The 17,657-nt window shown below is 45.5% G+C and overlaps 1 protein-coding gene across 2 annotated transcripts in view; it reads left to right on the forward strand.

Annotated features, from left to right (window-relative positions):
• Wdr48 (WD repeat domain 48) overlaps nt 1-16,087 on the forward strand; it is a 29,507-nt gene extending 13,420 nt beyond the window's left edge. For both annotated transcript variants that reach the window (XM_034484559.2, XM_076917742.1), the window contains exons 8-19: nt 436-660; nt 2,082-2,156; nt 3,314-3,416; nt 4,446-4,543; nt 7,506-7,613; nt 7,861-7,957; nt 9,469-9,564; nt 10,671-10,776; nt 11,669-11,756; nt 13,984-14,060; nt 15,187-15,376; nt 15,898-16,087. In XM_034484559.2, the coding sequence (XP_034340450.1) occupies nt 436-660; nt 2,082-2,156; nt 3,314-3,416; nt 4,446-4,543; nt 7,506-7,613; nt 7,861-7,957; nt 9,469-9,564; nt 10,671-10,776; nt 11,669-11,756; nt 13,984-14,060; nt 15,187-15,376; nt 15,898-15,993 (1,359 nt within the window). In that variant the 3' untranslated portion in view covers nt 15,994-16,087. The remainder of the gene's footprint in view (nt 1-435; nt 661-2,081; nt 2,157-3,313; nt 3,417-4,445; nt 4,544-7,505; nt 7,614-7,860; nt 7,958-9,468; nt 9,565-10,670; nt 10,777-11,668; nt 11,757-13,983; nt 14,061-15,186; nt 15,377-15,897) is intronic.
• Nucleotides 16,088-17,657: the final 1,570 nt, after the last annotated feature.

Here is a 17,657-nt window from a genome sequence, read left to right on the forward strand (position 1 = left end):
AAATTCCCAGTGCTCCTCACAGTTTGTGAGGAGGCCATCTAGTCTGCTCATCTAATTAAACCTCTCTACAGTTTGACAGGCTCATTGGCCTGGAGCAGTGCCATCAGACTTACAGTGTGGGAGTTACCTGGAAAGCCTGCTAGGCGTCCGTTGGTGATCCTGCTGGACTTTTGCCTCCTTAGGTCCAGATGGAGCCCAAGAGTTTATGTTTTTACTAAGTTCCCAGGGAAGATGATTGTTCTGAGATCACTACCACCTTATCTTTAGCTGCTTTCGAACTCACTGTTAGTGTTGACAGAACCAGAAGGCAGCTGGATAGAGAGGACAAGGGCAAATTTGCTCTGGCGTCCACTGCTGGAGGATGTATGTTGGGTTTGCTCATTTCAGACTGGCTTGCTCCTGGAAGCACCCTCACCTTGTTTCCTTTGTTTGCAGTGCCTCTCTGGGAGTTCTGATGGGACGATTCGCCTGTGGTCCCTTGGCCAGCAGAGATGTATAGCAACATACCGAGTCCATGATGAAGGGGTTTGGGCCCTACAGGTCAACGATGCCTTCACACATGTATATTCTGGAGGACGGGACAGGAAGATCTACTGCACAGACCTAAGGAACCCTGACATTCGGGTGCTAATTTGTGAAGAAAAAGCACCAGTTCTCAAGGTATGTTGAGTTTTTGAGTTTCCCAAGTGAGGTTGTAAGCTTTGGGTATTTGCAGCAGAATCTGCACTGAATGTGGACCAGATAAGGGGTCAAGAAGACCCTCCATCCTCAACAGGGTAGGAAGAGTCTCAATGTACACAAGTTGTGACATCTGAAGTACATCTCTGGGGCATGGATGACTTTTCTACTGGTAAATCCTAGTGAAGCTATGTCAGGCATGCTGTAGAGTTTGCCTGGCTCTCCTGTCCTTAAAAGGAAGAACATGAGCAGTTAAGGGTGTCTGTGAGTTCGAGGCCAGCCTGGTCTACAGAGTGAGTTCCAGGATCGCCAGGACTACACAGAGAAACCCTGTCTCGAAAAAAAAAACAAAAAAACAAAAAAAAAGGGTGTCTGTGAACAGACAGAAAGGCAAAAAGGTCTGGATGTTAAGCCCTCAGCCTCAGCACTGGAAGGTCTCCTGAAGGAGGAGAGCCAGTTGCTTTCGACTGCAAATATACTGCAACCCTGGTGGAGTCGGTACAGATGGGAAGCATCTGCCAGGGAAGCAGAAGAAGCAACCATGGAAGAGACTCGGCCATGTGAGCACTGCTGGCAGCTCTTGCCTGTGGATGGCAAGCTAAAGAAGACGGCCCAGGGTACCTGTATTTTGAAAACAGTCACTGAGAATTCCTGGTAGCCAAGAGTCAAGAAATGCTTCCTACCCCTCCAGCTGCAGTCTCCTGATGTTGGAAGAGGAGTGGTTTCCTATGAGTGTACATACATGTCTTATATTCAGTGTACAACATTTGGGAAGGACCAGAGGGCATGTGGTGATGTGATCCTGGTGAACCTATCCTTGGGTAAAGGCTGACTTCATACTCACTGTATTAGGGGGTTTCTATAAGCATTCTCAAAAAAGTGGGGGGGGGGATTTAACTGCGGTTTAAGGAAGAATGTAAGCTAAGCATGGTGGCCACCAAAGGCTAACTTCGAAGGCATACAAGAACCTGTCTCAGAAAAGTGTACAGACACACACAGAATAAAAACTGGAATGGCAGAAGCAGAATGTTGCTTTTGTTTCAGAAAGTCCTTGTCCTTTTGACTGAGTCCACTTAGGTCTCAACAGTTAACTTAATTTAAGACTGTGAGCCAAGTGCACACATGCACATATACGTGCGCAGGAGCAGCTGCAAGTAGCTCTCTGGTGGAAGGGTGCTCGCCTGCCGTGCAGCCTCTCCACTTCTGCAAGATGCAACTCCTTTGGAGATTGCTTTCCCTGTGCATCTACAGCTTTACTGCTGCAAGCCTGGTGCAGGTGGTGTACAGGTGTGGACAAAGGAGTGATGCTCCCTGAGGTGTCACTGTGCAAATAGCTCATCTCTAGGCTAACAGCTCAGAGTTATCAACCCTTGACAAAGAAGACTTTTGTGTTTGGTTTTTAGATGGAACTTGACAGATCAGCAGATCCCCCTCCTGCAATCTGGGTTGCAACAACAAAGTCCACAGTAAATAAGTGGGTAAGTACATGGCTATGCTTGTGACAAGTCTGTAGACATGTGGTTGGCTTGCTATCTCAGCTATACCAGTTACCAGCAGCAGAGGCTCAGTGTGGCCCTATCCACATACCTCTGAGAGTAACCCTGACATTCATGGGCAAAATGAAGCTTCTGTTTCTTTTTACCAGCTAGGATATGAGCTGATGTACTTAGAACAGAGTGTTGCCTGTCTAACACTAACCAGTCAGTGTTAGACAGCTTCTGACCTTATAATACTGCACCTGAGAGTAAGCAGTCCAGCCATGTGTGTGGTATATGACTGCACTCCTACCTGGGAGACTGACAGATAGGAGTGGTGCATGTTCAAGGCCAGCCTGAGCTACATAGCAAGACACTGTTTCAATTAAACACACAAAAAGAATGAAGCAGACAGTCCACATAACCATTTTTCTAAAGGTAATCAAACTTAAGGAGCTGAGTTATTTTGCATGGCTGACTCTGGGAGCTAGGTGGAGGGTTTGTATGCAGGTCAGCTGCAGAACTTATGTGAGTGCCCTTGTGCCAGTCAGTTAAAATCTTAACTAGAATAGTGCCCTGCTTTGGGGCTGTCTTAGTTACTATTCTGTTGCTGTGATAAAACGTGAAGACACCTTACAACAGGAAGCATTTAACTGGGGACTAATCAGTAGATTAGATTAGTCCATGACCATCATGGTGGGGATGTGGTAGCAGACAGGTGGGGCCATAGCTCAGAGCTCACAGGTGGTCCAAAAGTTGCAAGCAGAGAGAAAGTGGGCCTGGCATAAGCTTTTAAAACCACAAGGCACACCCTCGGTGCTCCAATAAGACCACACCTCCTAATTCTTTAAACATTCAAATATATGAGCCTATGGGAGCCGTTCTCATTCAAACACCACAGGGTCTTGTGCATTTGTTGTTTGTTTGGAGGGCACTGGTTTTTGTATTTAAGTTTTTCTTTTTTAGAAAGCTCAACATTCTCTTCTTAATATTTGTCAGGGATTTCTTGCTGGTTGACCCCATGGTTCCCTGCTATGACTGGGTGTGTCTTGTGTAGCTGCCATACCTCAGCATTTACTAGTTCTACAACTGTAACTTCTCAACACTTGACGAGCCTAGAGAACATAAGATGATGAAATTACTAATTTTTCTTCCTTTAGACACTGAAGGGAATTCATAATTTTCGAGCCTCTGGTGATTATGACAATGATTGTACAAACCCCATAACGCCCCTCTGCACACAGCCCGACCAAGTTATTAAAGGTAAGGCCATAGGCAAGCAGACTTTAATGAGGTTATAGTTAATGAGTGTGATGACAGTCAAAGTGGCAGCCTCTGCTTAAATGCAGTGCTGCTACAGACAAAAGCCCAGTACCATGGGTTTGCTTTTAACACAAGAAAGTAATGGTAAGAGATGAGAAGGGTGTTTAAGAACATGTTTGATGTGTTCTTTGACTGTTTCTGCCATGTGTATCACATGTCATTATATCCACTCCTGGGTCATCTCTTCTGGTCCCTTCACACCTCCTCAGAATGTCTCCTCTTCCCTTCATGAGTGATTTTTAAGTAACTGACTGGGTCCCATCAGTGCTGCCCATGTGGACAAGGGTGTGGGGCCCATGGGCCACCTACCAGCAGCCACAAGAAATGAGGGTTTTTTTTTTTTTTTTGATATTTCTATTAATGGCTATTGGTACAGATGAGGGCTTGCGTGGGGTGCTTCAGTACGTGTACACAGATGAGATTTGTTCTCCCAGACCTGAGGGTTGCTTTGTGTGTTTGGAGCTGTGTGAGAACCTTGCTGCTCTGTTTGCTGCAAACAGGACATGACACCTTTTGCTTTCAGTATACAAAAGGGCTGCCTTTATAATGTGGCACTATTCTCTTGTTCATATTTTACCCTACAACACAATAGCAGGGTACAATATCTTTAATCTTGTCTTTGGGCACAAGCCAGAGAAGGTCAGATGGGAGTTTTAAAGGGGGAGGGGAATGCATTTAATGTTTGCACTTAGGATTAGCATCCTGCCTGGCACATTCATCTGTAGCTCTTAGCAACCTCTGGAATAGAATACTGTTGAGGAGTTACAGAGGAGAGGAAGGTGAGAAGCTGGAGTAGAGGCCAGGCTGGCAAGCTGACTCAGCACTTGCTGCTCAGTCCTCCCAGCCTGGCTTCTCTCCCCAAAACCATGTAAAGACAGAAGGGAAGAACTAACTCCAGAGTTGTCACCAGACCTGCACATAGGTGCTACTTGACTGTCTTTTGCCAGTTGTTTTTTTTTCTTCCTTTAGGGGGCGCTAGTATCATTCAGTGCCACATCCTAAATGATAAGCGGCACATATTAACCAAAGATACGAATAACAATGTGGCATACTGGGACGTGTTGAAGGTGAGTGCCTGTTGTTGGGTCGTGTAGTTCTCTTAGTTTTCCTCCTCTGTACATGATAATATTTATTTGCATTAATACTTTATTTGGAGGTGGATATTTTTGGATGTTGGATGGTATGCTAGTAGCTAACCTTTTTAAGCATGTAAACCATTTCACTGGTCACTGTATTACAAATCATATCGAATGCTACTTTACTTTGGAAGGTTCTCATCGTTATGCTATTGGCATTTAGGCTGGATCATTCAGTGGGTGTAAGGAGAGATGTTCTGTCCTGTCCTTTCTTTTACAAAAGGGTCCCATGGTAACTGGGAGGATCCAGAAAAGCCCTAATTGTTCATCAGCAAAACTGCTTGATTCTTTACAGACTTCCCTCCCTTCCCTATCACTGTCTGTCTCCACAGTACCCAAGAGTCTTGCCACACTGTGTCTCTAATTAAACTAGCAGTTTGGTTCTACCTGTGGTTCTGTCCCTTGTTCTTGGTCTGGTAGCTGCTCTCAGTAGAACCCTGCTGTCTGGATGAGATAGAGTTCTACTTGGTGGAGCTCTAGGGTATATGTGTCATGGTTGTCGTCTGCAAACAACAGCTTCCCGTGTCTGAATATGAACCTTGAAAGTCCGAGGTCACATGATCTGGTAAATAATAAGCCTAACAGGGTAAAGAAGTCAAGGAAGTCTGGGGACATGAAGGAGAGGGCAGAGCTGTGTTCTAGTCTGTAGCCAGTGACCAGTTACATGACCTGCTGGACTTGTTGGAACCTGTGGCTTCAACCCAGAAATAAGGGCAACCACTTTCTGGTGATATAAAGGGCATATTTCAAAACTGCAGCACAGGGCTCAGCACATAGGAATCCGCTACAGTGAGATGGGTGGACACAAAAGAAAGACAGTGGAGAGTGTGAAGGAGGGGAAGACGTGAGGATGAGTCCTGCACTTCTGTTGTGGACTGAAGTGGTAGAGACAGACTGACAGCCCAGCTATCGGAAAAATGGTACATATGAGTTTATCTTGATAGCAGACACCGGCGCAGGCTAGACACACAGCAGCCCTCAGCATGGGCAGTACAGATGATGTCATGGGATTGTCAGGACTTCCAAGAAATATGACCAAGAAGAGAATAAGCTAGCCACCAGTGTGTGAGAAAGATGAATAAGAAAACCAGGAAACAGTGAAAGCTCAAGGACAAGTGAGGATTTCAGAAAGGAGCTGAGTTAATTAATACCTGAGTCATGAGAGTGGGACTCTGGGACTTTGCTGCTTCAGGTAGCAGCCAGTGGGTTCAGTGTTAACAGCAATGAAGAAAGAAACTGTCTTACTGGATTACAGGAGTGGGGCAGAGAGAGGTAGTCGGGAAAGGGTTAGGAGCAAGAGCCAAGGGAGACTGTTTTTACTCGTGTGTGTGTGTGTACACGTACAGGTGTGTACAGGTGTGTGTTTAGGGTGGAAGAATTTGAGCCTGTTTCACTACTCATGAGAGGAATCCATTGGGAGTAGGGACTGTCCATAAGTTTCCAAGGGAAGACCAGAACACAACCAGATGGCACCTTTGGGTTTTTTTTTTTTTTTTTTTTTTTTTTGCTCTGGGAGGAGGACAAAAGGAGTCCAGGCTTGCTCACATACTCACATGCACACATGCACTTCCAGATAGCAGTAATGGTCCAGTTGTAGCTAGAGACAGTGACTTTATGGTGACAGATATGATGGAGGTCTGAGGGGTGACATAACCATCTGTGACTGCATTTGAATGGAATGGGGCTTGGGTTTCCAGAGATTTAAGGAAGAGTGGTCTGGGGGTACCAGCTGGGACCAAGGAATATGTGTACGGTACAGTAAATGACATAGACTTCTGGGAAATGGGCATCTCCTGTGGTTTGGGTATGTTACAGTGGGGTACGCTTTCCCTGGGACATTATGGAGCAGTGGGATGCGGGAGAGTTCATGTCTACCTGTGAGGAGGTTACTGGGACACTAGAAGCCATGGTAACGCTGAACTGAGCAGTCAGCAGACACTCTGTGTTGGGTTCATCACTAAAGAGAACTGTAACTGGAAACTACCCTAGCACCAAAGATGTTTAAGGCTTTGGAGGAATACTACATTTTTAGAATGAGAGGTGTTCAGAAGTTCATTTTTAAAAAAAACTGTTTAAATTGTGTATGTAAGAGTATTTTGCCTTCATAACTGTGTTTGCCTGGTACCTACCGAGGTCAGAAGAGATAATCAGATTCCCTGGAACTGAAATTATAGGTGGTTCTGAGCCACCGTATCGGTGCTGGGAATTGAACTTGAGTCTTCTGCAAGCATAAGTGTTCCTAACCACTGAGCCATCCCTCCAGCCATAGAAGTGTTAAGAGGGTCAGGAGTGGAAAGCTCTTGGTTATTCCCTGAGCCAGCTGCTTCGGGAAAGAGACTTAGCACTCGTTAAGCAAGCGCTTGTAATATGTTTCTTGCTTACTTTTCTCCCCTTTGTTTTGAAAATTTTACTTGATAGTGCTTCTAGGTGAGTGTCAAAGGAACTTAGTGTTAGAAAAATTAAATTACAGCCACGACAATAGAAAATATTATTTTCAGTTTAAAAAAAGATTAAGATTTTTTTATGTGTATGAGCTTTTGCCTGCATATATGTCTGTGCACCATGTATGTGCCTGGTGCCAGGGAGATAAGAAGAGGGCGCCAGATTCCCCGGACCTGGAGTAACTGAACGGTTGTGAAGCTGGTGGCCGCTGGCAACTGAACCCATTTCTCTGCAGGAGCGACAGGTGCTCTTAACCACTGAGCCATCCCTCCAACTCACTAATTTAAAAGTTTACTAGCAGGTAGATATTTAAAAGCCTTAGAATAAAAGAAGTTGGCTATGTTGTCTTTGAAATATACTTTAGAATTATTAAGCAGATGTGACATCTGGAGGATGAAGGATGAGCCATCCGGTCCTTACTTGACCCTGACCATTGTGCTTTCTTATGCAGGCATGCAAAGTGGAAGATTTGGGCAAAGTGGACTTTGAAGATGAAATTAAGAAAAGATTTAAAATGGTGTATGTTCCAAATTGGTTCTCAGTAGACCTAAAAACAGGGGTGAGTTAGGCAATCAGTATTTATGTGATTTTGGATAATTGAAGGTCCCCTCCATGTCCTAATTATTCTTAAGGAATTTGTTGTTTTTAAATGTATGCAGTTGCTTTCCCTGTCTTAATATGCTGTCACTTAAGCCTGGAGCTTGAGTAAAGCGAGTTTAACCTTAGTCTAGTGTGCAAATGCTTCAGGGTCAGATGCTGGAGAGGAGGGGAGAGAGAGCGAGCTGCTGACACTGTACCTCCAACAGATGCTGACCATTACTCTGGATGAAAGTGACTGCTTTGCTGCCTGGGTTTCTGCGAAAGATGCTGGCTTCAGCAGTCCCGATGGGTCAGACCCAAAACGTGAGTTAAGTGTCTTTGATTGAAGAAGGAGGCTGGTCATCTTCATAAGCATCCCCCACATCATGACTCTTACTGTCATTTGTTTGTTTGTTTGTTTGTTTTCCTTCAAGACAGGGTTTCTCTGTGTAGCCCTAGCTGTCCTGGAACTCACTCTGTAAACCAGGCTGGCCTCGAACTCAGAAATCCACCTGCCTCTGCCTCTGAGTGCTGGGATTACAGATGTACATCACCACTGCACAAGCACATCATTAACACTGTATCTCATTCAGCACTCTTCTAATAAGAGTTTTGTGTGTAACAATCCAACACATTACAAACACAAGGTTGCTGGCTTAGGGGAGTATCTCTGAATAACATCCTATTATTTTGTTTTAAAGAACAGCTTAAACCAGACATAGTGGCTCACGCTGTAATCTCAGCCCTTAGGAGGCTTAGGTTGGACAACTGTCATGAGTTCCAGGGCAGCCTTAGCTACAATGTAAAACCCCTGTCTCCACCAAAAGGATGGAAAAGAGTGACCGCTGAACAGCAGGGTAGTGTTTTCTTCGCAGCTTTGATTCTGAGATCAAGCACCAAAACCTGCCTGTCTCTGGTCTTGGGTTGGGAGCCTGAGGATGTGTCTTATGTCTTAGTTAAGAGTTTCATTGCCCTACAGGGACCATGTCAGCTCTTAACAAAGCTGACAAAACATCTAATTGGGCCTGGCTTACAGTTTCCGAGGTTTAGTTCACTATCATGTCAGGAAGCATGGCAGCACGTGGGCAGACATGGTGCTGAAGGAACAGAGAGTTCTACATCTTGATCCACAGGCAGAAAAGAGAGACCGTGTATGTCACACTGCGTTTAGCTTGTGCATCGGAAGCTTCAAAGCCTACCTCCACAGAGACATGCTTCTTCTAACACCTCCTTCAACAAGACCACTAGTACCACTCCCTGTTGGCCAGGCATTCAAATGCATGAGTCTGGGGCTGGATGAGGGGCACATACCTATTCAAACCGCCGCAGCATGTGTACCCCAGCATGGCAACACGTGCCTCTAATCCCTGTACTTGAGAGTAGTAAGAAAGAAGATGAGTCAACGCCAGGTGGTGGTGGTGCACGCTTTTAATCCCAGCACTTGGGAGGCAGAGGCAGAGGCAGGTGGATCTCTGAGTTCGAGGCCAGCCTGGTCTACAGAGTGAGTTCTAGGACAGCCAGGGCTACACAGAGAAACCCTGTCTCAAAAAAAAAAAAAAAAAAAAAAAAAAAAGATGAGTCAAAGGCCAGGCTGAACTCACAAAGAAAAGAAAGAAGAATGTCGTAACATTTGAACAGTGCTGATTCAGAAGCCACCAAGCCTCTGGGTAGCTTCTTTAAGGCCTCACTTGTGATCCTCATCCTGAGAAGCACCCCTGCCTCCAAGTGTCCATAACTGCCCTGTTCATAGCCGCCCCTGCCGATAGTGTACATTGACAACTTCCTGTCTTAGGTTGGAGCTAACAAACTCTCCCATTTCTCCTCTTAACCCACAGTGAACTTAGGAGGACTTCTACTACAGGCGCTCCTGGAGTACTGGCCCAGAACACATGTGACTCCCATGGACGAGGAAGAGAATGAAGTGAACCATGGTTAGTGTGTGTTTGTTCAGAAAAGTGCAGTTGCATGGGCCAGGGGGACTTAACATAGTATGCTAAAGTCTGACGTGGCCTGTGGTCTGCCCGTTAGTTGTCTCTCCTGCATCTGAGTGGAGATGAGACCACTGTGGGATGTGGCTCTCACAGATAAAAGAAACCCCCATATCCGTTTGATATTCAGAACAGAAACAGGGGCTGTTACCTCTGCACCGGTACATTTAAGACACATGTTTATACAAGCGGTTTCCCTGCCCTTTCTCCTCCTTTTGAGAAAAGTCTCTTACAGTCCCAGATTTCTCACAGTTGTCATAGATCCTCCCAAGTGCTAGATGGTGCCATTGTGCTCAGGTTCAGGGAGCTGAGGACTGGCAGGGGCTGTGCGTGCAGCTCAGGCACTGGGTCAACTACATTTATTTCTTGTATTAAAGTCCTCCAAAGGAGGCTGTTTCACAGTGGGCAGCGTACTGACCTCTGATGAGATTCTCTGCTCTTATATATAGAATACCACATTCTTTTTTCAAGAATTTAATTCCTACTTGTTTATACCTTTATTACTTTTTTTAATATTTAAAAAATTTTATGTGTATGCCAGTTATGTGTGGGTATATATGAAGGCCAGACAAGGGCATCAGATGTCCTGGACCTAGAAAGCTGGGAACTGAACTCAGGTCCTCTGAAGAGCCCTCAGTCCTCTTAATCTGCAGAGCCTTTGTTCCAGCTGCCTCCACTCAGATTTCTAACACTGACCGAGGAACAGGGTTTTGATTTAAATATTCTTTTAGATTTGTTCATTTTTATTTGATGTATATCAATTTTCCTGCATGTGTGTATGTATGGGCAACACTTACATGCCTAGTGCTCAAGGAGGCCAGAAAGGGTGTTGGATCCCCCGGAGCTAGGGTTACAGATTGGTATAAGCCACTGTGTGGGACTGGGAACCAAACCAAGGTCCTCTAGAAGAGCAGCCAGTGCTCTAGTCACTGAGCTACCACTCCAGCCCCAGGATTTTTTATTTTTAAAATGTTGGAGTGTTTACAGCCTGTGTGATCAGTGTTTAGAAGCTGAGGTCTCAGCATTAACAGCCTGCCTATCTCTCCTAGTGAGTGGGGAGCAGGAGGGCCGAGTCCAGAAGGGAAATGGTTATTTCCAAGTGCCCCCCCATACCCCTGTGATCTTTGGAGAAGCTGGAGGTCGCACACTATTCAGGTATGGATGAAAAGGACTAGAGGCCCTACCTGAGAAAGGCCTTGCTTAATAAACCAACCCTCTTGCTAGGAAATGCTGCCCAAAGAGACATGAGCAGTTGTCGTTAATAATGAGTGTCATCTCCTTGAGATACTTAATGCCTGGTGCAGTGAATGTTAATAGCAAAGGGCCCAGGTAAAAGTCTCACACACACACACACACACACACGCACACACCGTCCTGGTGCAATGAATGTTAATAGCAAAGGGCCCAGGTAAAAGTCACACACACACACACACACACACACACACACACACACACACACACACACTGTCCCTCCCTCTGAATGTTAATAGCAAAGGGCCCAGGTAAAAGTCACACACACACACACACACACACACACACACACACACACACACACTGTCCCTCCCTCTCTCCCTCCCTCCCTCTGAGCCAGGCAAGAGGGCAAGGCTGATCCTGCAAACTGTTTTGATCTATACTGATTCAACCTGGGGTGTGGGGAAAGACTCTTTGGGCCCTCTAGGAAAGAGAGCAAGCCCGGTGGAGGGTGGAGAAGGGCGAAGTGTTAGAGTATCTGTCAAATGGTGGTCAGAAGTGAGGATGATGCTTCCCTTTCCCTTGAGTGTAGGCTTTCTTCTTTTGTGATAGTTCCTGAGCGTAGTAACCAAACTCCAGCTCTTACTGCAGGCGAAGTCTGTGCCATGCATGGCACTGGCTAGACCCTGGGCTAAGTGCTTCTTGTGGTGACCTAGGACTCAGAAGCAGCTTGATCAGGGCCCAGGTCTCCTTACTCTCCCATCACCTCTGCTGTCCTCAGTGAGCGCTGTGAGGGCTCCCCCTCTGATGTCCCCCTGCTTGTCATGACACTGACTACCTGATGGATTGTGTCTAGGCTGCTCTGCCGGGATTCTGGGGGCGAGACTGAGGCAATGCTTCTCAATGAGACGGTGCCACAATGGGTGATTGACATCACTGTGGATGTAAGTGTCTTCTCTTCATTCCCACTTTGCCCTTTGCTTTTCCCAGACCATGTTACACTGTAAAAAAAAAAAAAAATCACCTGCCCAGTGGAATCCTGTCTGCAGTCCTGAAGTTCCAAAATTAAAGATGGATCTGATAGTTACTTACATAGCAACTTTTATCTTTGTCTGGTTTCAGTCAGAACAGTAATATATGCTTATTCTATAATGTGATCAGTGTTTGAAGTCCCACCTCTTCCCACCCATCCTTCTCCCAGAGGGAGCATCTAATAGGAGGTTGGTGCAGCCTTTGCCACTTTCTGCACCTACACAAGCACATATTATTTGTGTGCATATGTAAGTGTATAGTTCATTTAATTTTGCACGAAATTTCTTACAGTGTGCTGCAACTTTTTTCTTTTATTTGAAAATAGTCTTGGCCAGGCGGTGGTGGCGCACACCTTTAATCCCAGCACTTGGGAGGCAGAAGCAGGCGGATTTCTGAGTTCGAGGACAGCCAGGGCTACACAGAGAAACCTGTCTCGAAAAACAAAAAAAAAAAAAAAAACCAACAACAAAAAAAAAGTTTTGGACATCTCTTCATGTCTGTACTTATGGACTATTCCCTTTTAAGGACTGCACCCTATTCTGTTGTGTAAATGTGTCGTTCTTTATTTGATCAGCCCCTTATTAATGGGCTCAGGTTGTTTCCAATGTCTTGTATTGCAAACAGTGCTGCAGTGACCGTCCTTGTATATGTATCTTTGTGTAGTTTTTAGGATAAATTCCTACAAGTGGAATTGCTGGATCAAAGAGTATGCACATTTTAAATTTGGATAGATAATGCCAAATTGCCCTCTCACAAAGGCAGTAGACACTGAGCCAACAGTATATGAATTCCCGATTGCCACAGCCATGGCTCACTGGACACTTGATGTTTGCTGTACCATCAGCAAATACTGTCTAGTGACTTCAGTGTGGATGTTTGTTTATTCATGGTGAGGTTAGGAGTCTTTTCATACTGACCGTGTGTCTCTGCTGTGACCTTCCTGTCTGTGTCCTTTGTCGATTCTCTAACTGGGTCATAGTCTTACTGACTCACAGTGAATCTTTCATTGCCAATTCATCTGACTCCTCTGTGCCTTCATTAAACTTTTATTTTGTTCAAGGTTCTTTCCCAGGTGAAAACTTAATTTTTGTATAATCAAATTGAGTTTCTATGGCTCTGAGTTCCGTGTTTTGTTAGGTATCTCCCAATTCACAATGTCCGTCATATGAGCTCTGAGTTCCATGTTTTGTTAGATACTCCCGATTCACAGTGTCTGTCATGTGAGCTCTCGTACTTTATCATTTCCTTATCTGCCTCTAGCTCTGTTGTCCATTCTTGTGTTTGCTGTGTGCTGACATTCTAACTTTTTCCAGAGAACTAAGCTGTGTGCCAGTGCATTCTGTAGGAGTCTGTCCTGTCTACTAATTTGAAATGCTGTCCCGTCTGTATAGTGCACTAAATTTCTGCAGACACAGTCTGTTTCTAGACGTTTCTGAGTCCTCTTGACTACTTGTATATTCTTAAAGCCGTAGGAAAAGGAATTTCATCTCTTGAAACTTGTTTTCTACCCCAGATACACCCCAAGTACTTAGAGCCAGTGTGACGCCTGTTTGGTATTCCATGGCCTTCCCTGTCCAGGCTCCCATAAGAACTCACCTGAGTGCATTAGTGACACTATGATATGGGCTCCAGAAAAGCTGGCTGGATTTCAGCCGTCACAGTAGACCTTCCTCTGTCAGAGGTAGGAGGGCCTGATGGCCTCTCCACTGGATGATGGGCCCACCAGTGCCCAAGTATCTGCTCAAAAGAACGTCCTGGGGCTTTCTCAGAATACTTACACAAACTTCTGTTGGGGCCTTTAGTCATCAGCCCCAATATTTTGATTTATGGAGCTTTCAAAATTTAGGTTTGTTTTCTTGTAATGCCTTGAATGATAATTTCAGAAGAGCTATGCCACTATTTTTGACACTAATACTACATATAATTTGTCTTCATCTATTTTTATTGTAAACTAAACATCATACTTTCTGAGAAATTTTCTCCTAAGGCATACTTCTATTGATAACTTACTATAAATTTCATTAAAAGTCATTTTTATTGTAAAAATAGTTATTTATAAATTGTTTTCCTGTTGACAGCATTTTAGTTTCATCAGCTAACAGAAACTATATTATACCTCTTACACTTTTAATATTTCAGAAAAATATGCCCAAATTCAACAAAATTCCTTTCTACCTCCAACCTCATGCATCTTCAGGAGCAAAAACTTTAAAAAAGTAAGTAACTGTTGTACTTCCTTACTCTGGTCACTGCGGGTGTCCCTGTCCTTTAGCTCACTTTATAATATGGGAGACAGGTGCAAGGTTGAAGGCTGATAGCTATGAATTTTGTCTCCTGTCAAAATTAAGTTTAACCCATAATTGCTGGCACATGCCTTTTTAATCTTAGCACTTGGAGGCAGAGGCCAAGGCCAGCCTGGGCAATGGAGTGAGTTCCAGGCCAGCCAAGATTACATAGCAAAACCAAGTAGCCATGTACGATAGCACACACCTGTAATCCCTGTTCTTTGGAGGTACATAGAGGAGGATCTGGAGTCAGGCTTCATGACTTGGAATTTCAGTGTCAGGTCCCAGAGCATCCAGTAACCACTAGAAATTCCTGATAGGTAGAAGTGGCTTGGAGCGAAGCTTACAGCAGGGAACTTGAAGTCTGAACCATAATCCGTATGTATGGCTAGCGAGTGAAGTCAACAAGGCTGTTAAAACTGTCACAGGGATTCCCAAGCTCACAGAGGACAAGTTCCTGCTGGTCCAGCAAACAGTTGAGGAGTGACCTTTGTGAGACTGTAGTGTTCCACCCACACCGCTGCCTGCCCCACCACCTCCTCCACATGTATACATTGGATCACTATAGCAAGCCATAGACACCACTTAAAGTGGATTTAATGACTCCAAGATCCTAGTACAGTTTAAACTGTAGCTGTGAGATATCATGATAGTTTACTGATATCAGAGATAAGGGCGTGGAAGTGAGGGACTTCAGTTGCAAATCCTAGGCTTGTGGTCTGAAGCAAGCTGTGGCTTAATGTCTAGCCTGGGCTATTCATTGTCTCCTTCTAGTTGAAGCTACAGCAGTAGGAGATAACACTGAGCCCGTGGTACTTAATTGATGGGTCTGCCTAGGCTTGAAGCGTAGACTTGGAGGCATACAAGACAAGTGGCTGTTGTGTGTGCATGAGCCCTTGAAGGCAGCACAGGAACTCCCCTGACAGCTCTCAAGTGAATGGGGCAGTGACTGAAAACATGTATTGATTTCAGGTGTCTGTGCGACATTTATCTTAGATGTTGACACAAATGAAAAATAAGAGACTTTTTTCATGATGTCAACACACGTTTTTTCTAGAGACAGGCTCTCTGCCAGTGACATGCTGCAGGTCCGGAAGGTGATGGAGCATGTGTATGAGAAGATTATCAACCTGGATAACGAGTCCCAAACCACCAGCTCTTCTAATAATGAAAAACCAGAGCAGGAGAAGGAGGAGGATATCGCTGTGTTGGCAGAGGAGAAAATTGAACTTCTGTGCCAGGACCAGGTGAGTGGTCTGAAGAGCATAGCTTCTCCCTGCAGAGGTGCCCATAGTCACATGCATAGTCTCAAGCTGACGACCTCTAAGGTGTCTGCTCTCCGAGGCTCTGAAGAGCTCTGTGTCTCTTGGAAAGTTTCTTCAGCACACCCAAAGCTCCTCGTCACCTGCGGGAGGCGCTCGGGAAGAAGACACAGGTTTCCTGATGCTCACAGTAGGGCTGTGCTGGGTAAACCAGGCAAGGTGGTCTTAACTTGCAGGGTGGTATCTGTCACAGTATAGAACTTGGAGTGGAGGTGGGTGGTGAAGAGACAGATTTCAGCCAAGACAGAGCAGGAGAGTGGCCACAGCTGGCAGGGCCGAGCCGGTGCTGCTAGTGAGTAGCAGAGGTGCACATTTCAGACTCCGTGTGTGGAAGCAAATATCAGGCTCTAGGAAGAGTGGGGAGCAGGCTGGGCCAGCAGGCAGAGTCCCTGGTTAAGATGTCTTTAGCTGCTAGTGATGTTGACATTCTCACTTTGCCTATTCAGGTTTTGGACCCAAATATGGACCTTCGGACAGTAAAGCACTTCATATGGAAGAGTGGTGGGGACCTCACCCTCCATTACCGTCAGAAGTCCACGTGAAGGGTGGGCTCAAGCTCCTGGGTTCTTCACCAACCACCTTCCTCTGTGGCCCCAAGAGTAGTCCTAGGAAGCCCACTACGTCCTACGGGAGCAAGACCTCCAACCGGCCAATTTGGTGACGTGACTAACGGAGATGTAATATAGAAACCAAGCTCCATGCATAGATTAAGGTGTCCCCAGGGACTCAAGAGTGCAGGGACAGAAAAGCCCCTGGTACTGTCCTGGGAGATGTACAGAGAATCTACAACAGGCCAGTGCAGACTTCGCTGACTCCTTTTGAAGGACCCACCTTTGTCTCTTAGCACTTTTTAGAAAACATCAGCAGGGCCACATCTGTCACCATGTTTCAGTTTCAAACCCACAGGCTCTGCAGCTTTTCCAAGTACATTCCACTCATGCAGTACCTATGAAGGCTTTTTCCAAATTTGTCATTACCAAAAAAAAAAAAAAAAAAAAAAAAAAATCAAGTTGTTTTCACCATATAAGAGTTACTTTTAATGGAAATCACTGTTGCACAATTCAAGAGGCAGCCCATGTCGTAAGAAGTGACCATGCTGGGCTACTTTTGAAATACAGCATCTCAGCTACACTCTTGTAGGAAGGCCGTCTGCAACCCCAGGGCTGGCGCGCAGCACTTGGACCTGCAGGCAACAGCCTGTATTGCGCAGTGCTGCCCCATGGTGCCCTGGCTGTGCGATAGCCCAAGCAGCTGTGGCCACTCTCCTTCCGCCAGCACCGTCTTCCTCACAGGCAAAGCCAGCGAGAACCACAGCTTCCTGCTCTGGGTGAGCAGCATGAGAGCTGTCAGAACTTAGGACCATGCTGAAGTTTCAGTTTCATTCAGATGCTACCTAAAGTTTATGTTACTAGAGTAAAAAGATCTCACAGTGAGTTGGTTTGATATTTATATTGTGGTCCATGTTTGTTTTTCCAGTTTTATACACGGGCTTTTGTTACGCCTTCCTCCAGGTCTTTCTGCTGTCTTTCTAACAGTCAAAAGCTTTCATAGACTCACTTGGATCTTGTACAGAATATTAACTTATTGGGGATAAACACTTCAACTTTTGGCAAAAAATTACTTTGGATTCTTTCCAAGGTCATTTACATTCAGACAGATGAATAGTCAGCCTGTGAGATCGCAGAGGAGCCTTTTGAGCACAGCGGAAGCACACGTGCCTTGGGGGTGGGGGGCCAGCTTACTTTGTCCAGCTGCTCCTGCCTCGTGTGTGGTCTGTCCCCACAGGAGCAGGGGGAGGGGGCCTGGGGAAGGAAGGTTTCTTTCTCTTCTCTATATCTCACAGGTTCTGCTGGGGACAGCTGAGGGGCCCAGATCCATCCCTTAAAACTCGAGGCTCTAATCCGTACAACTGCAGAATAGGGTGTCCGCACCATAACTATGGAACACAGACATGCCATGGCTTCCACACCCTCGAGTGAGCAAGGACATTTCCAGGTGTTAAAATGCTCTCCCTCCCCAGAGCAGCCAGCTTCTTTTTTACAGAAGTCCTTTATATCTATGTGTTGGACACAACAATGCACTTTTGGTGCATATTTTTTAGTCATAGCTGTAAATTAAAAGCAAGGGGTGGGGTGGTAGTGTTTGCAGGAGGGGCCTCTGCACTAAACATAGGTTTTGCTTGTTGGTTCACTGGTGCAGTACTGAC

This window comes from Arvicanthis niloticus, chromosome 21 (genome assembly GCF_011762505.2).
Source record: "Arvicanthis niloticus isolate mArvNil1 chromosome 21, mArvNil1.pat.X, whole genome shotgun sequence".
Taxonomy (NCBI): domain Eukaryota; kingdom Metazoa; phylum Chordata; class Mammalia; order Rodentia; family Muridae; genus Arvicanthis; species Arvicanthis niloticus.